This window comes from Trifolium pratense, linkage group LG2, assembly GCF_020283565.1.
Source record: "Trifolium pratense cultivar HEN17-A07 linkage group LG2, ARS_RC_1.1, whole genome shotgun sequence".
In the NCBI taxonomy this organism is placed as follows: domain Eukaryota; kingdom Viridiplantae; phylum Streptophyta; class Magnoliopsida; order Fabales; family Fabaceae; genus Trifolium; species Trifolium pratense.
The window spans coordinates 18,243,043-18,262,043 of NC_060060.1; the positions used below are offsets into that span (position 1 = coordinate 18,243,043).

Here is a 19,001-nt window from a genome sequence, read left to right on the forward strand (position 1 = left end):
AATTTACACTGAGATGATGATTGAACTGTGTATCAGCAGAAGAACCATGGAATTTGTTAGTGATGAGAGGTTGCAATGGTAATCTTGTAGATAACCAGGAGGTTTGGATTCTCTTAAAGATTTTCTAATGGGTTGGTCAGTGTTAATAATGGGGTGAATGTCATTGTTGGATGAAGTGGTGATATGGTTGCTTGGTGATGAAGGAAGATCAATTTGATCAATGGAATTATTTTGAAGTGATTTCTGGTCATTTTGAGTTATGTGAGGTGAAGATGTATTTGGAATTGATGAGGTTGGAGTGTTATGTGAAGATTTGGTATGAGTGTGAGTGTGAGAAGAGAAATCATAAGTACTTTGATTTAAGCTCCATGAAATATAGCCAGGTAAATCTGGTTTTATTATCCACAATGGTTAAAAAATACTTGTAACCCATCATGGAAGGAATGGACAATGATCCCCAAATGTCAATATGAACAAGATCAAATTTATTAGTTGAAATATGAGAACTATTAGAAAATGGTAATCTCTTCTGTTTAGCATAGAAACATACATCACAAGGATTTGAAGACTTAGAAAATTTAACAAATGAAAACATTTTATTGATTTCAATGAGTTTTACATCAGATGAGTGACCAAATCTCTTATGCCACAATGTACAATCGTTGTTCTTATGTGAATCTAAGCTACTAACAGAATTGATACAAGGAGAATTTGGTGTCTGTCCTAAGCTAATGGTTGGTGTTTTGAGAATGTAAAGTCCATGATTCAACTCAGCTAATGGTTGGTGTTTTGAGAACTAAGCTTAGGGACAGAAATCAAATTAAAAGAAAAATTAGGAAAATATAATGCATCAGTTAAGTAAAAGTCATTATCAAAAACAATGGTGCCAGCAAAACAAGTGGTGACAATGGAACCATTTGGTAATTTGATTTCTGATGCATTATATTTTCCTAATTTTTGTTTTAAACATTTAGAAGTACAGTACATGTTTAGCATCATACTGTATTATTCTTGTACCTGCAAGTAAAGGAAAAACTGGAAGCTCTAAGGCTTTTCAGGTGCACCAACCAATACAAGCTTTCCAAAAATAGCATAAATTTGTTTACAATGGGCCGGTCTGAAGCCCAATGGGCTAACCCCGTCCAGCCCGATATTTATATGGGCTACATGGCCTTGACCCAAAAAAGCCCGATTGCATTTGGGCTATGTTTTTTGAGGTTTGGCCCACCCAAGACCGTGGGCTAATAGGCTGACCCTTTTAGCCCGACCCGTTTTTAATAGTTCTAGTTTGACATATGGTGAAAACCTTTTTGAAACGCTATCGGTGATGAAGGTAGTTCAACCTCTCATACCTTGCTCTCAGACTATTCTCCCTCTAATCCTAGATGTTCATGATTCAATGATATGCTATAATTTGTATCTATGAGCTATGGCCTTATATTAAAATTTCAACACAATGTTCCAAGGCACAGAGATAATTTTTAGTGTTCGTTGATTATCGATCCGACGACAGTTTGGTCGAAGTTAAACGATACAAATTTGGCTTATATTAGATAGATTCAATGTTTTTAATGGTGTCTTTTTCTCCATTAGGCAGTCCACGAAATCATGAGGTACGTGAGCAATCTGCATAGTGTGAGAAAACCGGAGCAATTTCTTGCTGAATTTGATAGATTCTCAATTCATCTTCCGTATCTAAGAAGATCACGCGACAAGCTATGTCGTACTAGGCGGAGCTAGGACCCCGGGCCAGGGGGTGCAAAATATTTTTCCTCATTTTAAAAAATAAAAATAAAATAAAATCCTCATTTTTTCATCCTCGCGAGTTTAATTCAATTAATTGGTCGATTGGATAAAGACATTGCATGTTATATGCAGAAGTTAAAGTTCGAATCTTGAATTCTCCACTTATTCACCTCATATCTTATATCATGTGCGCTTCCTAATCCTAATGCATTTTTGACTTATTAAAAATTAATTAAGGGTCATGCTAAACAGTGTTCCCGAGCACTTATTAAGCATACCTAAAAAGGAAATAAAAAATAAAATTTATATCGAAAAGACAACTTTTTGTACTTTTGAGGCATTGAATACACGTATTTGAAGATAAAATTTCTATTTTAACATGCTTAACCCGTGCCCGGAGCACTGTTTTGCATTTTCCATTAATTAATTGATCAATCAATAATGAAAAAGTAGTAAATCGATGTATGCAAGAAACAAAAGCAAGTCACAGAAAGGAGATATGGGTCACGTCAGGTGCAAAGTTATAAATTCAGAGGGTGCAAAACATAAATAGCATGGGATTATTGATGTAAACATTAACAGTCCAGGGGGTGCAGCTGCACCCTCTCACACTAGAGTAGCTCCGCCATGGAGGGTCCATGTTATCACAAGATCGTTGCAGCATTGCCACAATGGCAATTTTGCATCAGTTGCAAGATCAGTGCAGCTGATCCTTAACAATGCTGTATTTGATTGAAAATTACAAGGATATCTTTAAGAAAAATGTTAAAAACCAAAGAGATTTTATTAAAAATAGCAGATTACAAGACATAGAAATTAAATTACAGCACAACAATATAATAAACATGGATATCTAGCATATCCTCAACAAGTGATACATTGAAACTTTCTGAAAGTTAAATGTTTCTGTTATTATTTGTTCACCGGCGAATCATATTCTACGAATACATCCTACAAAGTTTAAGTGCTTTCTTTCAGTGAGTTTCCAATATCAATCACGAAACGATACTTCACATCTGCTTTAGCAAGACGCTCCATTGCCGTGTTGACATAATCAATAGGAACGATCTCAATCTCAGGCTTTACATTGTGTTCTGCCGCAAAATCAATCATTTCTTGAGTCTCTTTTATCCCTCCGATCAAACTTCCGGCTACCAACTTTCTCCCTACAAATAATGTGAAATTAATACAAGTAAGCACATTTTGAATTTTATCATGATTCATCAACCATCTTGTTGGAGTATATATGGAAACATTTTTCATATGCTTACCTCCAAGTAAAGAAAATGCAGGAAGCTCTAGTGGCTTTGCGACGCCACCAACCATTACAAGTTTTCCATTGGTTTTCAATAAACCAATCAGTTGTGAGATAGGATGACTCGCAGAAACTGTGTCAATAATACCATTCAAAGTACCGGTTGCAGCCTATAAAATGTTACCACTGTCAATTTATGAAATAATGAAATTCACATAAAATCAAATGAATTATATACTGCATTGTACCTGCATTTGATCTGGGTCGCGACTTATTAGAAACGAGTCAGCTCCTAAGTGTTCAATTGCTTCCTTTTCTTTGCTTGGCGATGTACTAATGACTGTAACATTAGCACCAAAAGCTTTGGCGAATTTCACAGCCATATGACCGAGTCCACCAAGACCAACAACGCCTATATTCATACCAGGTTTGTCGAGTCCAAAATGCCTAAGAGGACTATACACTGTAACACCAGCACAAAGGAGAGGACCGGCAACATCAAGAGGTAAGTTGTCAGGAATAAGGATCACAAAGTGCTCGTCTGCAACCATTGAGTCGGAGTAACCTCCATATGTAATGGTGCCATCGCGATACTTGGCACCACATGTAACTGTATGTTGGGGACAATAATTCTCAAGATTTTCATCACAATTTTCGCACGACCGGCATGAATCAACCATGTATCCCACACCTACTTTGTCTCCAACTTTAAACTTTTCTACTTTGCCTCCCACTTCAGTTACTACACCCACAAGTTCATGCCTGTATTTTAATTTTTACATCAATTATAACCAAATTGAGCAAATAATTTTTTCCTTAAAACGCGACAATTATAAAGTAACGGAAGAGTAAACTATAATCGTAGAGCGAGTTAAGAACATACCCTGGAACTAATGGATAGATTGAATTGCCCCATTCATTGTGTATCATATGAAGATCAGTGTGACATATCCCACAATACAACACCTTGAATGCTACATCTTTCTCACCTGTTTCCCTATAAAACCAAAGAAGTGAATTTAATTTGTAGACAACATCATAGATCAAAACATCAAATATTAATTTCAATTAATGCAACAATATTGTCTCTCCTAGGTCCAAAAATGTTTGTCTAACTGTCTTTCATAGGATGACTGTTTTCGCCAACAAAAAAATATTAGTGGCGCAACTTGTTGCAAAATCCAGAAAGGATGACGCACTGTCTGCTTCTTTTCATTCATGTGTAATTAACATGTAATGAGTTAGATGAGTTAGAAAAATGCATTTCAAACTATATGTTATAATTGAATTATACCTTCTTGAAAAATTGAAAGGGGAGAGAACACCAGTAGTGTCTCTAGCTGCCCATCCAAATGCCTTCTTAGGATGCTCTACTACTTTACTTTCTGATGCCATTTCAAACTATATGTTATAATAATTCAATTATGTCCTCAAATACAGGTTGTGTTATGTATTTATTAAGCATAAAGTTTACGGATATTATTACAATTATTACAAGCGATGCTTATTGGAGATGCTTTATGGAGTATTTATAAGGGCTACCATGTGAGGATTGTCTTGTATTGTGTGTGTGAACTGGAAGAATCGATCAAAGTGTACGGATATACATTAATAAAACATATTCTTCATTTTTTTTCAATTGCAACGCAAACAATTCATTTTATTAACCGAAATATATACACACTTGTGTTTATAAAAAAACAAAAAATATACCTTGTTGCAATATTATAAACTACTCTATTAATTTATTTGTCTTTTGATAAAAGTTAGACCTTAGTATTAGATGTGATAAAGGACCTACAACTTTTTATTTTTAAAATGTCCTTAACTTATTAACATTTTACAATTACTCTCAAAATTAACTCGATTATAACCATTTTTCATCTTTCTGCAGATATATTTTTGATCGGGTCCAAAATGTGTCGGAGCAGTAATAAATTAATAATTCATATCCGTCAAAAAAATTAATAATCACTCAAAAATATGAATATCACATCTTCGTTCAAATCTTAATGCTTATGTTAAATTAATTACTCATACTTGAGAGATTGGATTTAAGAGTTTAATAAGCTCATCTTAAAAAGGACCGCTTAGGAAAACTCGAGATCAATGTCTGCTGAGAACAACTTTATATCAAACTTTCCTAACCTCAAGACCAAATTATGGATTATCGACTCATTCTCCTAAGAACCAAAGAGTTTATTTATTAAAAAAAAATGAATAACAGATATTTCATTAAGATTGCTTAGGCTGCGCAAATATATTTCAATTTTTGTCACATTCTTCAACTTGTGTAAACTTAATTTTTACAGTGATGTAATTGCGCACGTAGAAACATTTGGAGTATTTGGACCGCTCAAAACAGCCTGACCAGGAACAAAGAAGGAGCATAGATGGTAAGATGGACGTTCACTAAGCTATTAAAAAAAATTGGTTTTATTTTTTTGTTTTCACCATCGGTTTAATCTGATTCGGGGGTCAGTTCTGGCATCAAGTGGTTCCTGCCCCCTCCCGATTGCAGTTGCGGGGGATCGAACCGTGGTCCTCCCTACTAAGTTCGGCGCCAATTATCACTGAACTAACTAACGTTTGATACCGATAGTAAAAAAAATAATAAAAAATTTGGTTTTAATTACTAGTCAACGAAAAGCCCTGCTAGCGGTAATTTAGGATCGGAGTTATGGCCAATATGTTTGATTAATTATTTAATTGATTAATTATAGATTCACAATAATTATATGGTTGTAAAAAAATAATTATATTGTTTTTTTATAATAAAAAAGTTATTTTTAATATAAATTAGGGTTAGTTAATTTAGTTAGTAAGCATGTGTTAATGATTTATTTGATTAAATTTTGTTTCTGAATGAACGGCGATCGGTTAAACTATTCAGTTAAACTCAACGAGAAGGTTTACCCTCAACCGCTTAATTATTTAAACGTTATCTTATCAGACGTTTGATGTACTGTGAAAATCATCTAACGGTGATGAAGGTAGTTCAATCTCTCGTACCTTGCTCTATGACTATTGTTTCCTTAATCCTAGTCGTTCGTGATTCAATCTCATGTAGTGATATGCTATAATTTGTATTTATGATCTATGGCCTTATATTAAAATTCCAACACAACGTTTCAAGGTGCAAAGATGATTTTTAGTGTTCGTTGTTTATCGATCCGACGACAGTTTGGTCAAAGTTAAATAGATGCTATAATCTTTCAAAAAATCATCTGGTTTGAACACTGCAACCTTTCAAAAAAAATGGTCAACACTATAAATTTGATCAAGTCTTGTGTCATGCTTTATTTTATTTTATAAAATCTCATCATAAAATATTGATTTAGTTGATTCCTCGCTATATCTGGTCTATAATATATTGGTTCTATTGAAATTGATGCCATCCAGAGGCAATTGTTAGGAAATAGATCGGACATATCAATTATCAGAAGTTTACTTATAATCAAGGATGAAGTAGTACTTGATATATTTCTAAGTCAGAATTCCGTAACATTTTTTCGATACCAGATGATGAAGGAGTGTTAAATCTAGAATCGGAGGGTGGTATAATGTTATGTTTGGGGATTTTTTTGTGTTTAGCAAATTTATTTAGGGTATATAAGTTTAAGGAATGTAAGTGAAGATGTTCAAGCAACTTGGACGGTTAATAATGAAAATTTGGGAATTTTGAATTTTAATTTAAGGAATAAGATGATGGAGTGGATAAAGATATTCATTGTTTATGAATTTCTTTATTTATGATAAGATAAAAATAATTTTTAAAAATAAGTTTACTAATAAAATTAATATTTCAGCATTTTTTTAATAGGAAAATGAAAGAAAAAAAATTAACATGTGCACATTTTGATAAAAAAAATGGCTTAAATGTGACAAAATAAAGTTAAAGATGACTCGAATGTGTTACAATAAAATAAAATAAACGATTTTTGGTGTAATTTTTTCTATTATTTAATAAAAGTTTGATGATTTCATAAAATAAAAATATCACTTGAGCTTCCTCTGGAACAACTTATTCAAAATAATTCGAGTTTAATTTTTTGTAGGAACAATTATTAAGCAAATTTTATTTATCTTTCAGTCGAATTCAAGATAACCAGAATTCCCTGAACTAGAGTGTTACTGAAATTAAAATAAAAATTATATCACTTGCAACAAAGCAAACACAATACCAGTACATATAAAACTTATTTTGTTTCTACTCTAGAAATGACATCGACCATAACAATATTATGATGATCATTATGATGCAAATACTAGCATAAAATCTCCTTGGCTAGTGATACACTGAATTCTTTTCTATTTTTGGTGAACATGGTAGTATGCTACACTTAAGTACTCCATTTTTTACCACTGAATTTTTCTATGAAACATATATCCTTTCAAATTCAAGAGCTTGGTTTTAATGTGTTTCCAATATCAATCACAAATCGATATTTCACATCTGCTTTAAGAAGCCGCTCCATTGCTGTATTAACATAATCAATAGGAATTATCTCAATATCTGGCTTTACTTTATGCTTTGCTGCAAAATCAATCATTTCTTGAGTCTCCTTTATCCCTCCAATTAAACTTCCAGCTATTATCTTTCTCCCTACAAAATAAATGAAAAATATTTGTGAGATTCAAGCTCCATAGTTTAATTCTGTTTATCTTTTACTTTTTGTCCAGTAATCCAATGACTATATTTATAATTATAAGTATGAAAAAGTGGAGAATTCGGAGTTCGAACTTCAATCCCTTCATTGATATTAACTGAGTTACCTTTGCGGGACGGTTCAGATTTTTTTTTTGTCAAGTATCCTAATGGTTAAATATTTCACCTTAACATGAATAAGTGGAGTGTTTGAAGTTCGAACCCCGACTTCTACATATATAATGCGATGTTCCTATCGACTAAGTTAAACTCATGTTTTAATTTTAACCATTTATAAGGACATGTAGCATCATAGTATTATTCTTGTACCTGCAAGTAAAGGAAATACTGGAAGCTCTAGAGGCTTTTCAGGTGCACCAACCATTACAAGCTTTCCATGAGACTTAAGTAAACCAATCAAAGGTAATAGAGGATGATCTGCTGAAACTGTGTCGATAATACCATCCAAAGTACCCATTGCAGCCTAAAAATTGTGCCAATTCATTATGAAATCATAAACATATTTTTAGAGTCAAATCACCACTAAAAATTCACTATTTAGCTAATGATTTCATGCCCGAATTATTTTAGTCTATGTATAGCAACCGATTTAGCAACTAAATTTTGAAATCAGTATCTAAATCGGTTGCTAAATAATTTTGTGACCAATTCAAAGACTAGTTTGAAAAATGTTCGCTAATGTTAACTAGTGACCATTTTTGTACCTTCATTTGATCTTTGTCGCGACTTATTAAAAATGAATCTGCGCCCAAGTTTTTGATTGCTTCCTTTTCTTTGCTAGGCGATGTACTAATTACCGTAACCTTAGTACCAAAAGCTTTGGCAAATTTCACAGCCATATGGCCAAGTCCGCCAAGACCAACAACACCAACATGCAAACCAGGCTTGTCGAGTCCAAAATATCGAAGAGGACTATATACTGTGATACCAGCGCAAAGCAGAGGTGCGGCGGCATCAAGAGGTAACTCATCTGGAATGTGAAACACAAAGTGCTCGTCCGAAACCATTGAATCAGAGTAACCGCCATACGTGGCGGTTCCATCACTATATTTGGAACCATCAGTGAGTGTAAATGTGGGACAATAATTCTCAAGATTATTAGCACAATTTTGGCATGAGTGACAAGAATCAACCAGGCATCCCACACCTACTTTGTCACCAACTTTGAACTTTCTCACTTTATTTCCCACCTCAGTCACTATGCCAACAATTTCATGTCTGTAAATATTTGTTACATTAATTAGAATCAAATTGAATTTATGTCTTCACTTATATGTAATTTAGTTTCATAAAAAATGAATAAAAGTGGAAAGTATGTACCCGGGAACAAATGGATAGTTGATAGTGCCCCATTCATTCTTCATCTTATGAAGATCGGAGTGACATATTCCACAATATAATATTTTGAGTGCTACATCTTTCTCACTTGGTTCCCTAAAAAATATTGTCCCAATAAATAAGATATTTAGATTTGTTAGAAATAAACTTAAAGTGCTAGAGGGTAGGGATAAAGAAGATGAAAGTTTTGTATTATTCTTTTCATATATATATATATATATATATATATATATATATATATATATATAGAATATAGAAGAATAGAAACTAATTTTGTCAACAAAAAAAAAAAAGAATAGAAACTAATTTAAACATGACTAAAAATATAGAAGAATAAAGATGAAGGGGAGAAGAGAGAAAAAATAGAGTTTGTATTATCTCTTCAAAATGTATCTTTACACGACAATATATAGGATCTATTAATAGGACAATATCATGGGTCAAGGAAATAGGTCCATGCTTAATGAACATCTACTATATTATTCATAACAAAATTAAATTCATTCTACATTTTATTATTAAATAATGTTTTTAACTTCGAACTTTTTTTTTTAAGAAGCTAAATTAGTCAATTCAAATTGACACCAGAGAAAATCAAATTTGAGACCTCAAAAAGAAGCATACTCCTAGGTTGCAAGTCAATACCATCATACCAATCCAAGTGGATTTTTTTAACTTTGAATTTAGAATGAAAGAGAATTGTGTTTATTAAAAAAAAAAAAAACAAAAACAAAAAAAAAATGTTTTAGGTGAGTGAATGAACCTTCTAGAGAAATTGAAAGGGGAGAGAACACCAGAAGTATCTCTAGCTGCCCAACCGAAAGCCTTCTTAGGATGCTCAAACTCATATTGTGTTGCCATTATCTGTATGTATATAGTTCTTGTTCAATTCAACTTTCTTGATAGGTGAAAAAGATATATATATGTTATGTTATAGAAAATATAGTGTGATCGGTGGTGAGCTTAATTAGAGTGAAGTGCTACTTATATACTATGCTTGTGAGTGGATGCAATGACGTATTTAGTTACGTTCTTGTGATATTAGTTCGGTGACATTTTTGACTTATTTTTCCATTCAAGACCTTATCTTGTACTACATTTTCCAATGTACCTCAACATCCTTCCGTCAAAAAAATACTTCTCCCATAAGTCGATCCTGCCATTATAAACTTCCATGGTTTTGTTAATGGAAAATGGTCAACTGCACGAAGTTTTTTTCGTTACAAACGCACGAATATGTCATCAATTATATTGATTATTTAATAAATCTAAAAAGTATTTTTTTTCTAATAATATATTAGGATTTAAGCATATGAGAAGAGTCAAACTCAAAAGATTAATTCAGTGTAAAAGCCTTAAGCACACTTTTATATATTTGATGTAGAACTCACAACATTGTCACATACTTTAAGAGCCGATGTTCATGGCGGACTCATTCTATCGACACTGACTTAATCAGTGACGGTACCATGGGTGGGCATATTTTTTTATATAGATAAAGTATTAGTTCAAATATATTATTAAAGATTTTAAATCATTCTTTATACGTACTAGCAACCAGACAGGGCGCGTTCCGTGTCTGTCTGTGTTTATTATGCAAACTTATGTAAAAAAAAAGACTTTTGTTTTGATGAGTTTTTTAATAAAAGATTTTTGCTTGTAAAAAAAAACACGTCTTATGTTATAGTGAGTTTGTTAATAAAAAATTTTTGCTATTAAAAAGAATATAATTAAGAGTATTGTTGGTATTATGAAAAGTCGACACTAAAAAAATTTGTATCCACTTTATATATATATAGTATAGAATAGATTAGTACAAATATTAATGTAAATATTAGTTTCAACTTTATTATTGATGATTAATTGTAAGTCAGTTGGTACATATATTAGTTCAAATTTTGGTGCAAATATTAGTTTGTAGTCTATTATTAATGATTTCAAGTTATTCGGTATATGCAAAGTATTATTTTAAGGTATGCAATTTAATTTTATAATAATCAACTTGACTTTGTTTGACAAAAAATATCAGATAGTTAATTGAATTTGAAGTACTTAATAAAATTAACAAGAACAAACATATAAATACGAAATGATATTTAAAAAAAAAAACTTCTATTAATATTTTAACTTTTTCAAGTAAAATATTAGAGATAAAATTAGAATAAAAAGTAATAAGTTTTAAGTTAATTGAATTAGCTTATTGTAACAACCCGAACCCTTTTTCTACGTATTTAGTAGGCAATCCCGTCTGTCACCTCACGATCTTCTCCACCCATCTCTCTAGTGGAGTTTTTGTCTTCCGTGTGAATCGAACCATGTACCCTGGATTCAAGTACAAGTTTAATCTATTTCCACTACCAATTTTTGTAACAGCCCAGACCCCACCACCTTAGGTGGTCCCAGTACTGCCACCTCACGATCTTCTCCACCTCCCTCTCTAGTGGAGTTTTTGCCTTCCGTGAGAATCGAACCATGTACCCTGGGGTTCAAGCACGTGTTCAATCAATTCCCACTACCAATTGAGCTACGTAGAGAATATCGTGAGGTGGCAGTGCCGGGACCACCTAAGGTGGTGGGGCCTGTGCTGTTACACTTATTATCAAATTAAACTATAAGCTAGTATAAATAGGCTATAAGCTCATAAAAATAATGTTATCAAATAATTTTTTTTTCTTTCTTCAATATCGTCTTATAAGTTACAAACCCCATAAGTTAAAATTTTGATATTGACGAATAAAGTCCTTATGCTTTTTGGTAGCTTCCCATTGTAAATTTGTAATTGCCATTGTAGCACTTGTGTGGCCCAGCCCATAAGGGTCATGGGGACTTGACGTATGCACCTATCGGTATTTGATGAAGCACTTTAATCTAGCTTATAGGTAATCTTCGTTGTGACTCAACTCTCAAATGAAAGTACCAAATCTTAAAATTTAAGCACATGAAAAGAGATAAACTAAAAAGACTAGTTCAATAAACTAAAGAATTTCATAATTAAGTATCATATTAAACATTTTAATATGAAAATTATATGTATATAATATTTATGTTAATAAGACCCCTTTAATATATTTGATTTTGATGTTGACAAGCTAGCAAACCAAAAATAGAATTCAACGTAAGTTGATATATTGAATGAGGTATTTCCTTTTTTGATGACATATGACATATTGAATGAGGTATGTCTACTTCTCAGTTGACGTAAGCTTTCTCAAAATTAAGTCAAATGCTATTTATGGATCCATTTGTTATTGATTAAAAAAATAATGAATTTTGCTATTGAGAGGGGGGTAAGAACCATTTAAAGTCAGAATTAACCTTCAAATTAAATTAAACTTATTGTGAAAATCAACAAGAATAAATAATGAATTTGATAGGATTAGTTTTTGGGAATTTTATAAAACTAAAATTTATTTTGCGTTCGTTTATTATAATAAAAATTATTTTTATTAGTTTTTTTATTGTGATAAAATGGAGATTTTTTTTATCCAAAAAAAAAAACTTTTTGCTTTTTTAGATATAACATGTTTTAATTTTGGATACAAAGTGATTTTTTTGAAAAGCTGCTTTTAGCGGGATCTCATTTTTAAACGTTTTTTTGATTATTTTTACATTCTAATTTTTTAAAAAAATTTACATGTATATGTAATATTTTTTAAAGTGATTATTTTTATAAAAAAAGTTGATTATTTCTTTAAAAAAAGCTATTTATAACGTTTAAATATTCATTTTGCACCAAATTTTTAATTATTTAACCTTTTGAAATTGAAGCCTGAAAGGTCTTGTCTGATCTTTTCCAAGTAAACAAGTTTGAAATTTCAAAAAATATTTCTTAATTTCAATGCAAAAAAAAAAAAAAAATCTTAATTACAATGTTCAAACACATCTATGAATATTTTGAAGCTTTTCTTCCTAAACAGGACACATACCCCCACAGCCACACTATATATATAACATATCTTCACTCCCTCCTTAGTCCTCAACAAACATTTAGATAAATAATAAAATTATCATTTTCTCATACTCTTATAACCTATTATTATCATATTCTAATATTTGATACAACATGGCAAACACATTATCAAATGAAAAGGAAGTACCTGCTTTTGGGTGGGCAGCGAGAGACTCCTCAGGAATTCTCTCTCCCTTCCACTTCTCTAGAAGGTAAACAAATTACATAATAATACTAGTTTTTTAAACGGAGTTTGATGTTCGTCTACTTTTCATTTATATATGATTATTTATTTTTTGACAAAAAGAAACTCAATGCATTTCATTAATCAAATAGTTATTAATATAGTGAGGAATTGACTCAAAGACACAACGACTCTTTATGCTAATAAGCAAATTGCTTAATAATACTAACAACAAACTCTTTATGGTTCACAAAATATTTATATAAGTTTGTTTTTTATAAACGGGAATATAGAGTGTGTTGTTAATACTCCTCATAAAATAATAAAGAAATTTATATAACTATAGTTTATCTATTATTTTTTCACGTACCAAAAAGAATTATTATTTGTTCTACAGTTCATTTTATTGTGTATTTTGATCATATAGGGCAAATGGAGATCTTGATATCACCATAAAGATACTCTATTGCGGGATATGCCATGGAGATGTTCATTTTGCCAAGAATGAGCTAGGTCGTCATATCAACTATCCCATGGTTCCCGGGTATATATATTTCTTGTTATAGCTAATCATTCTTCAACATCCAAAAACATGATCCGAAGTTAAATCTTAACTATAAGTTATAGTCCAATATAATCGAAAGTAATAAAACAAGTTAATTGGAAATGGATTCACTGCACTAATTCACAAGTTCAAATGATCGGAGAGACTAATCCTAATTAGACAATACATCTTGAACTTCATATTTTTGTTTTGTAAAGTTGAAAAGTTAATATCATTTGATCGTATGAGGTAGACGATTGATTAATTTATGTGACAATGTGGTATATAGTGACTAATTTAGTGATCGAAATATTTCGATATCTTCGTAGTAGTCAATTTAAAAAAAAAATTAATTGTCAAATTGGTCTATAAATCAGTTGCTTAAGTTTGTGTCTGATTTAGAAACTGAATTGTTAATCATCGTTAAATACAAGTGGTATCTAATATTAGTGATCAATTTAACATTTTCAATCTATAAATCGATCATAGAGCATTTTTTTTAATAGTCATTGCATCTAGAATCTATGTTTATTTACATTTTTTCACTAACTAATGGTTGCAAATTTAATTTAGACACGAGATAGTGGGTGAAGTGATAAAAATCGGTTCAAATGTCAAAAAATTCAAAATTGGAGACATAGCAGGAGTGGGTCCAATATGTGGTTCATGTGGTAAATGTTCCCATTGCTCCAAAAGTTGGGAGAATTCTTGCCCCAAAACAATTTTAACATACAATGGACATGACTATGATGGATCAATAACATATGGTGGATACTCAAATAAAATAGTTGTTAATGAAAATTATGCTATTATAATGCCAAAAGGGTTACCATTAGAAGGTGCAGCACCATTGTTATGTGCTGGATTAACAGTTTATAGTCCAATGATTCATCATGGATTGTGTCAAAGTGGACAACATTTGGGTATTGTTGGATTAGGTGGACTTGGTCATGTTGCAGTTAAATTTGCTAAGGCTTTTAACATGAAAGTTACTGTGATAAGTACTTCTCCTGGAAAGAAAGAGGAAGCTTTGGAAAGACTTGGTGCTGATTCTTTTTTGCTCATCAATGATCAACAACAATTGAAGGTATTAATATAGTTAAATATATATATTTTTCTTATAAAATTGTGTCCTTATAATTTTAGTTCCAATTTAAATAATGAATATTTTTTTTTGACTTAAAATAATAAATATTTAGTTCCTACAATTTTAACAAAAAATACATTTATGGTCCATACTAAAATAAAATTTGTTTAAATATCCTTGAACTCTTAAAAGTTATATTGATATTTTACTGACAAGTATAGAATATTATAAAATGTTTATTTACTAAGTTCTTTTTTTGAAAAATAAACTTTTTTGAACATGCGATGAATTAAAAATAGAATTAAAAATAGAAATAAAAAATTGAAGCTAAAAATAACAAAAATATGAACCTAAAAAAAAATGTTGAGCTCATTTTGTTTTATAATGTTCTAAACATACATGTTTACAAAAAAAGATCATTCAAAAATACATGTTGTCGAATGCATGATTAATGGATTTCGACACCTTATTGTCGAATTTCATGTCAAAATTGTCTCAAAATATCACTTATCTCTAACATAAAATAAAAATGAACAATATAAAAACTAAAATGAGTCATTTAAGAATGTGTGAGAACAAAAAAAAAACTAAAATGAAAAATTTTATATTTTGAAAAACCAAAAAATATATTTAAATTTATAATGTCCGTTTGATTTAAAAAAAATATTAAAAAATAAATTAATTGTCTGTGTGTTTCTCAATAGGAAGCAAAGGACACAATGGATGGCATCATAGACACAGCTTCAGGCCCTCACTCACTGCACCCATTAATTGATATGCTAAAGACATGTGGAAAATTGATTTTAGTTGGTGCATCAATTACACCTCCTGTCTTACCATATATGCCATTGATGCTTGGTAAGTTATGATTAACTTTGTAATATTGGTCTATAATATTTTTAGCTTTTATTGATTAATTTCTACTTGAAATTAATTAAGAAAACATTGTTTATAAATTAGGGAGGAAGATAATTGCTGGTAGTGCTGCTGGAGGAATGAAAGAGAGCCAAGACATGATTAATTTTGCAGCAAAACACAATATTACAGCAGATATTGAAGTAATTCCTATGGATTATGTGAACACTGCTTTTGAGAGACTTGCAAAGAATGATGTTAAATATAGATTTGTCATTGATGTGGCTAACACTCTTAATGTCTCTCATATTGATTAATGGGTATTTTAGCTTTTATAATACATTAGGAAAATAAACTTGTGAGTTTAACAAGCAATTTCAGCTATCATTCACTATATGTATTCATTGTACCTGTAGCTCTCTGATCTTGATCCACGACGAGCTTTTTATCTCATAATGTCCCATAGGCCTCTCTCAAGTGATCTAAGGATTTGGTACTTCAATCTTTTATTAGGTTGGCGCCAGGTAAATAAGGGATTTAAGAATTCATTTCCGCATGAATGTATTTCAATAAAAGAAAAGTATTTTATCATTATGAAATAAAGTACTTTATTGATATTTTTTTAATGGAGTTTAATTTTCGTATACTATATATTGTCAACAAATCGCAAATAGTCTTGTAACTTTAATTTTAAATGATGTGATTATGAATTTAATCTTTTTTTGAACAAAAAAGATAAAGAAGTTAAAGAATACGAAATGTGTGAATATGAGATACAAATGGGAGGTATATATAGAATATATATTTGATAAGGGTATCATTCACAAAACTACGGGTCAGTCCACCCCAAGCCCAATTTCATGTTAATTTTTCCAGAACTTATTTTGGCACCTCTTTTGTTTTCTCCTGCGCCCTTCTAATTATCTAAATTAAAATACTCATGACTGCTACTTAATTAACGAATAATTTGCAACTTAGAAATTGGATGGTTAAAAAATATTCAAATTCAAAAACGCTCTATGACTTAACGCCCCCAAAGACCCTAGGAAAAAAATTGATTTTTTTTGTCATTCGCTACTTAAGTAGCGAACAAGGTGAAAGTGTCTGCTACTTTTTTCGAAGAAGAAGTGTCTGCTACTTAAGTAGTGGACTATACTAACGTATATAAGCAACCCACCACCTTCTCCCCTCATTCCATCGGTTTCAAAAAAACAAAAAACACTCCAAAAAAACTTCAAACCGAGTTCAAATCTACCGATTTCTTTGTATTTATGGACGAAAGCTACTAAAACTAACTTCAACCACGAGGTTAGTACACATTTAGTCACATTTCTTAATACGAGTTTAATATGAGCTTATTTTATTGTCTTAAGGTATCGATAATTAAGCGCGTAAATAAAATGTATGGATAGAAAATAGGTTCAAGTGTTATTATAACATGTTGGTCCTAGAAACACATAGTCCGTTACTTAAATAGTAAATAAGTCTGTTACAAAAAACAAAAATAATAACATGAAAGACAGAATGAAATTTATACATAACATAAAACAAAAATCTCAGTACAACCTGAAAGCAAAATTATATTTGTTACAAGGTAAATCAAATAAATTTTAAAAATTAGACAAAAAAAATTATATCAAGTTAAAGACTTCATCAAATGTTTCAACTTCAAAATTAATAACAATGGCGACCTAAATGGAATCTACGGGGGATAAAAGAAGGGTAGGTTCCTCTTGTTCATCTTAATCTCCATCCAGCATCTCAACTTCTAGAAGAAGAACAAGACATGTCCCATTTCTAAGTTGCTTACATAATTGTACATACAAGGTCAGTCTTTTGTTTTCGGTCCTGCAGACGCCCACTTAATTAGTTGCTCCCACCTTCTAGTTCAATAGCACGAGACAATTCCATTTGTGCATGGGTAAGCTCCATTTGAGTGCCACCTATTCCAGTTAGTCATAATGTTTTCAATTTGACTACAAAACACTCGTTGATTACCATAGTATACCTAACCATAATCATTAAAGAACACTAGTAGGAATGTTATGAGTAACCGACGACGGGCTATGCAACTATTTACATACGAAATGACAAAAACCGACAAAAGCTAGACAACTAAAAAAAAAAAAAAACATTAGAAAAGAAAAGATAAAGATGAGAGGTGAATGAGAGAAGATAAAATTTATAGAAATTGTGGGGTACTCTAATTGGCAATGTCATGTCATAGCCATACAAGTGGCCAATTAAAATTAGCCACACTTGAAAACCCTTTGATTTGACTATACAATAGACTTGACCACCGACCAGTCGGCAAGACAGGTAGTGAACAATAGTTTTCTAGAAATTTTCATTTTTATAATACATGTTACTTAAGTAATTAATGGAAAAGCAACATTGAAAACGAGAAAAGCAAGATTGAAAATCGCATTGATTCTACATGTTCAAACTTGTAAGTCACTAGTTTTAATCTAATAGTGAGTAATTTGGGAAGTATATATAAGAACTTTAAGTTCATTCTTCTACTTCATTGTAAATCAAAAATATCTTCAAATTTGCAAATTTAGGTACTATGCTTTTATTGTATAATTTGTGGCCTTATAAACACATGGTAACATGATCTTAATTAAATAAATTGTGGTATTGTAGTTCTTTAATCAATTAAGTGTTACTATGTCATTGTTTTTTTTTATCCATTGCCCAGACAATTACCCTAATTTTGTATTAATTTTACTTATATACTTATAAGTGGCTGCAATGACGTATTTAGTTACGTTCTTGTAATATTAGTTCGGTGACATTTTTGACTTATTTTTCCATTCAAGACCTTATCTTATACTACATTTTTCAATGTACTTCAACAAGTCCTTCAAAAAAAAATTATTAGGAAGAGGAGGATGGATGAACTAAAATAAATAGGGTCCATGTTAGGGGCTTCCAAAGAAGTATATACTAATCTAGGTGGCGTCTAAGGTGAGGGCTCTATCAAGTCCCTCACCGGTGAGACATTTAAAAAATACCATTAGATTAAATAGATGGTTTAGATCTTTTAAAATAAAATATGAGAACAACTACACATATCCACATTCAACTTTATCCTCATGAGTTTCGGTGATGTTTTTCTCGTATGTTCTCCATCTTTTCTCTTTTTCTCGCTAACAATCTTTCACCCATTGCACAATCTACAGCGAGCAACAACAACACCATCATCAATTGTTAATCGCCATGGTTTCTCTTCTTTAGGGGATCCATTACTTATATGTAATCAGTTGTTCGAATTATACAATTGTTACCATTATCAATTGTCAAAAAAAATTGTTAATCTAATTATGCAATCAGAAGTTCAGACCAGGCTTTATAATGAAGCAATTTAAAAT

The 19,001-nt window shown here is 31.1% G+C and overlaps 3 protein-coding genes across 4 annotated transcripts; 1 reads left to right on the plus strand and 2 right to left on the minus strand.

Annotated features, from left to right (window-relative positions):
* Window positions 1-2,498: 2,498 nt before the first annotated feature.
* LOC123903777 (probable mannitol dehydrogenase) lies at window positions 2,499-4,502 on the minus strand. Its single transcript, XM_045953378.1, has 5 exons — window positions 4,296-4,502; window positions 3,885-3,998; window positions 3,250-3,763; window positions 3,018-3,171; window positions 2,499-2,912 (listed from the first exon to the last, which is right to left on the minus strand). Exons 1-5 carry the CDS (start codon window positions 4,394-4,396, stop codon window positions 2,707-2,709), a joined length of 1,089 nt encoding a protein of 362 aa, XP_045809334.1. The 5' UTR covers window positions 4,397-4,502; the 3' UTR covers window positions 2,499-2,706.
* A 2,556-nt stretch (window positions 4,503-7,058) lies between these two features.
* LOC123903778 (probable mannitol dehydrogenase) lies at window positions 7,059-9,967 on the minus strand. Of its 2 annotated transcripts, XM_045953379.1 has the most exons (5): window positions 9,772-9,967; window positions 8,991-9,104; window positions 8,375-8,888; window positions 7,980-8,133; window positions 7,059-7,607 (listed from the first exon to the last, which is right to left on the minus strand). In XM_045953379.1, exons 1-5 carry the CDS (start codon window positions 9,867-9,869, stop codon window positions 7,402-7,404), a joined length of 1,086 nt encoding a protein of 361 aa, XP_045809335.1. In that variant the 5' UTR covers window positions 9,870-9,967; the 3' UTR covers window positions 7,059-7,401. The 2 variants fall into 2 exon arrangements, with proteins under 2 accessions (XP_045809335.1, XP_045809336.1); XM_045953380.1 differs by lacking the exon at window positions 7,059-7,607 and having other exon boundaries at window positions 8,067-8,133; window positions 8,364-8,888; window positions 9,772-9,958.
* A 3,104-nt stretch (window positions 9,968-13,071) lies between these two features.
* On the plus strand, window positions 13,072-15,967 carry LOC123903779 (probable mannitol dehydrogenase). The gene is made up of 5 exons (XM_045953381.1): window positions 13,072-13,169; window positions 13,569-13,685; window positions 14,259-14,772; window positions 15,477-15,630; window positions 15,733-15,967. The coding sequence occupies exons 1-5, from the start codon at window positions 13,072-13,074 to the stop codon at window positions 15,942-15,944; spliced, it is 1,095 nt and encodes a 364-aa protein (XP_045809337.1). The 3' UTR covers window positions 15,945-15,967.
* Window positions 15,968-19,001: the final 3,034 nt, after the last annotated feature.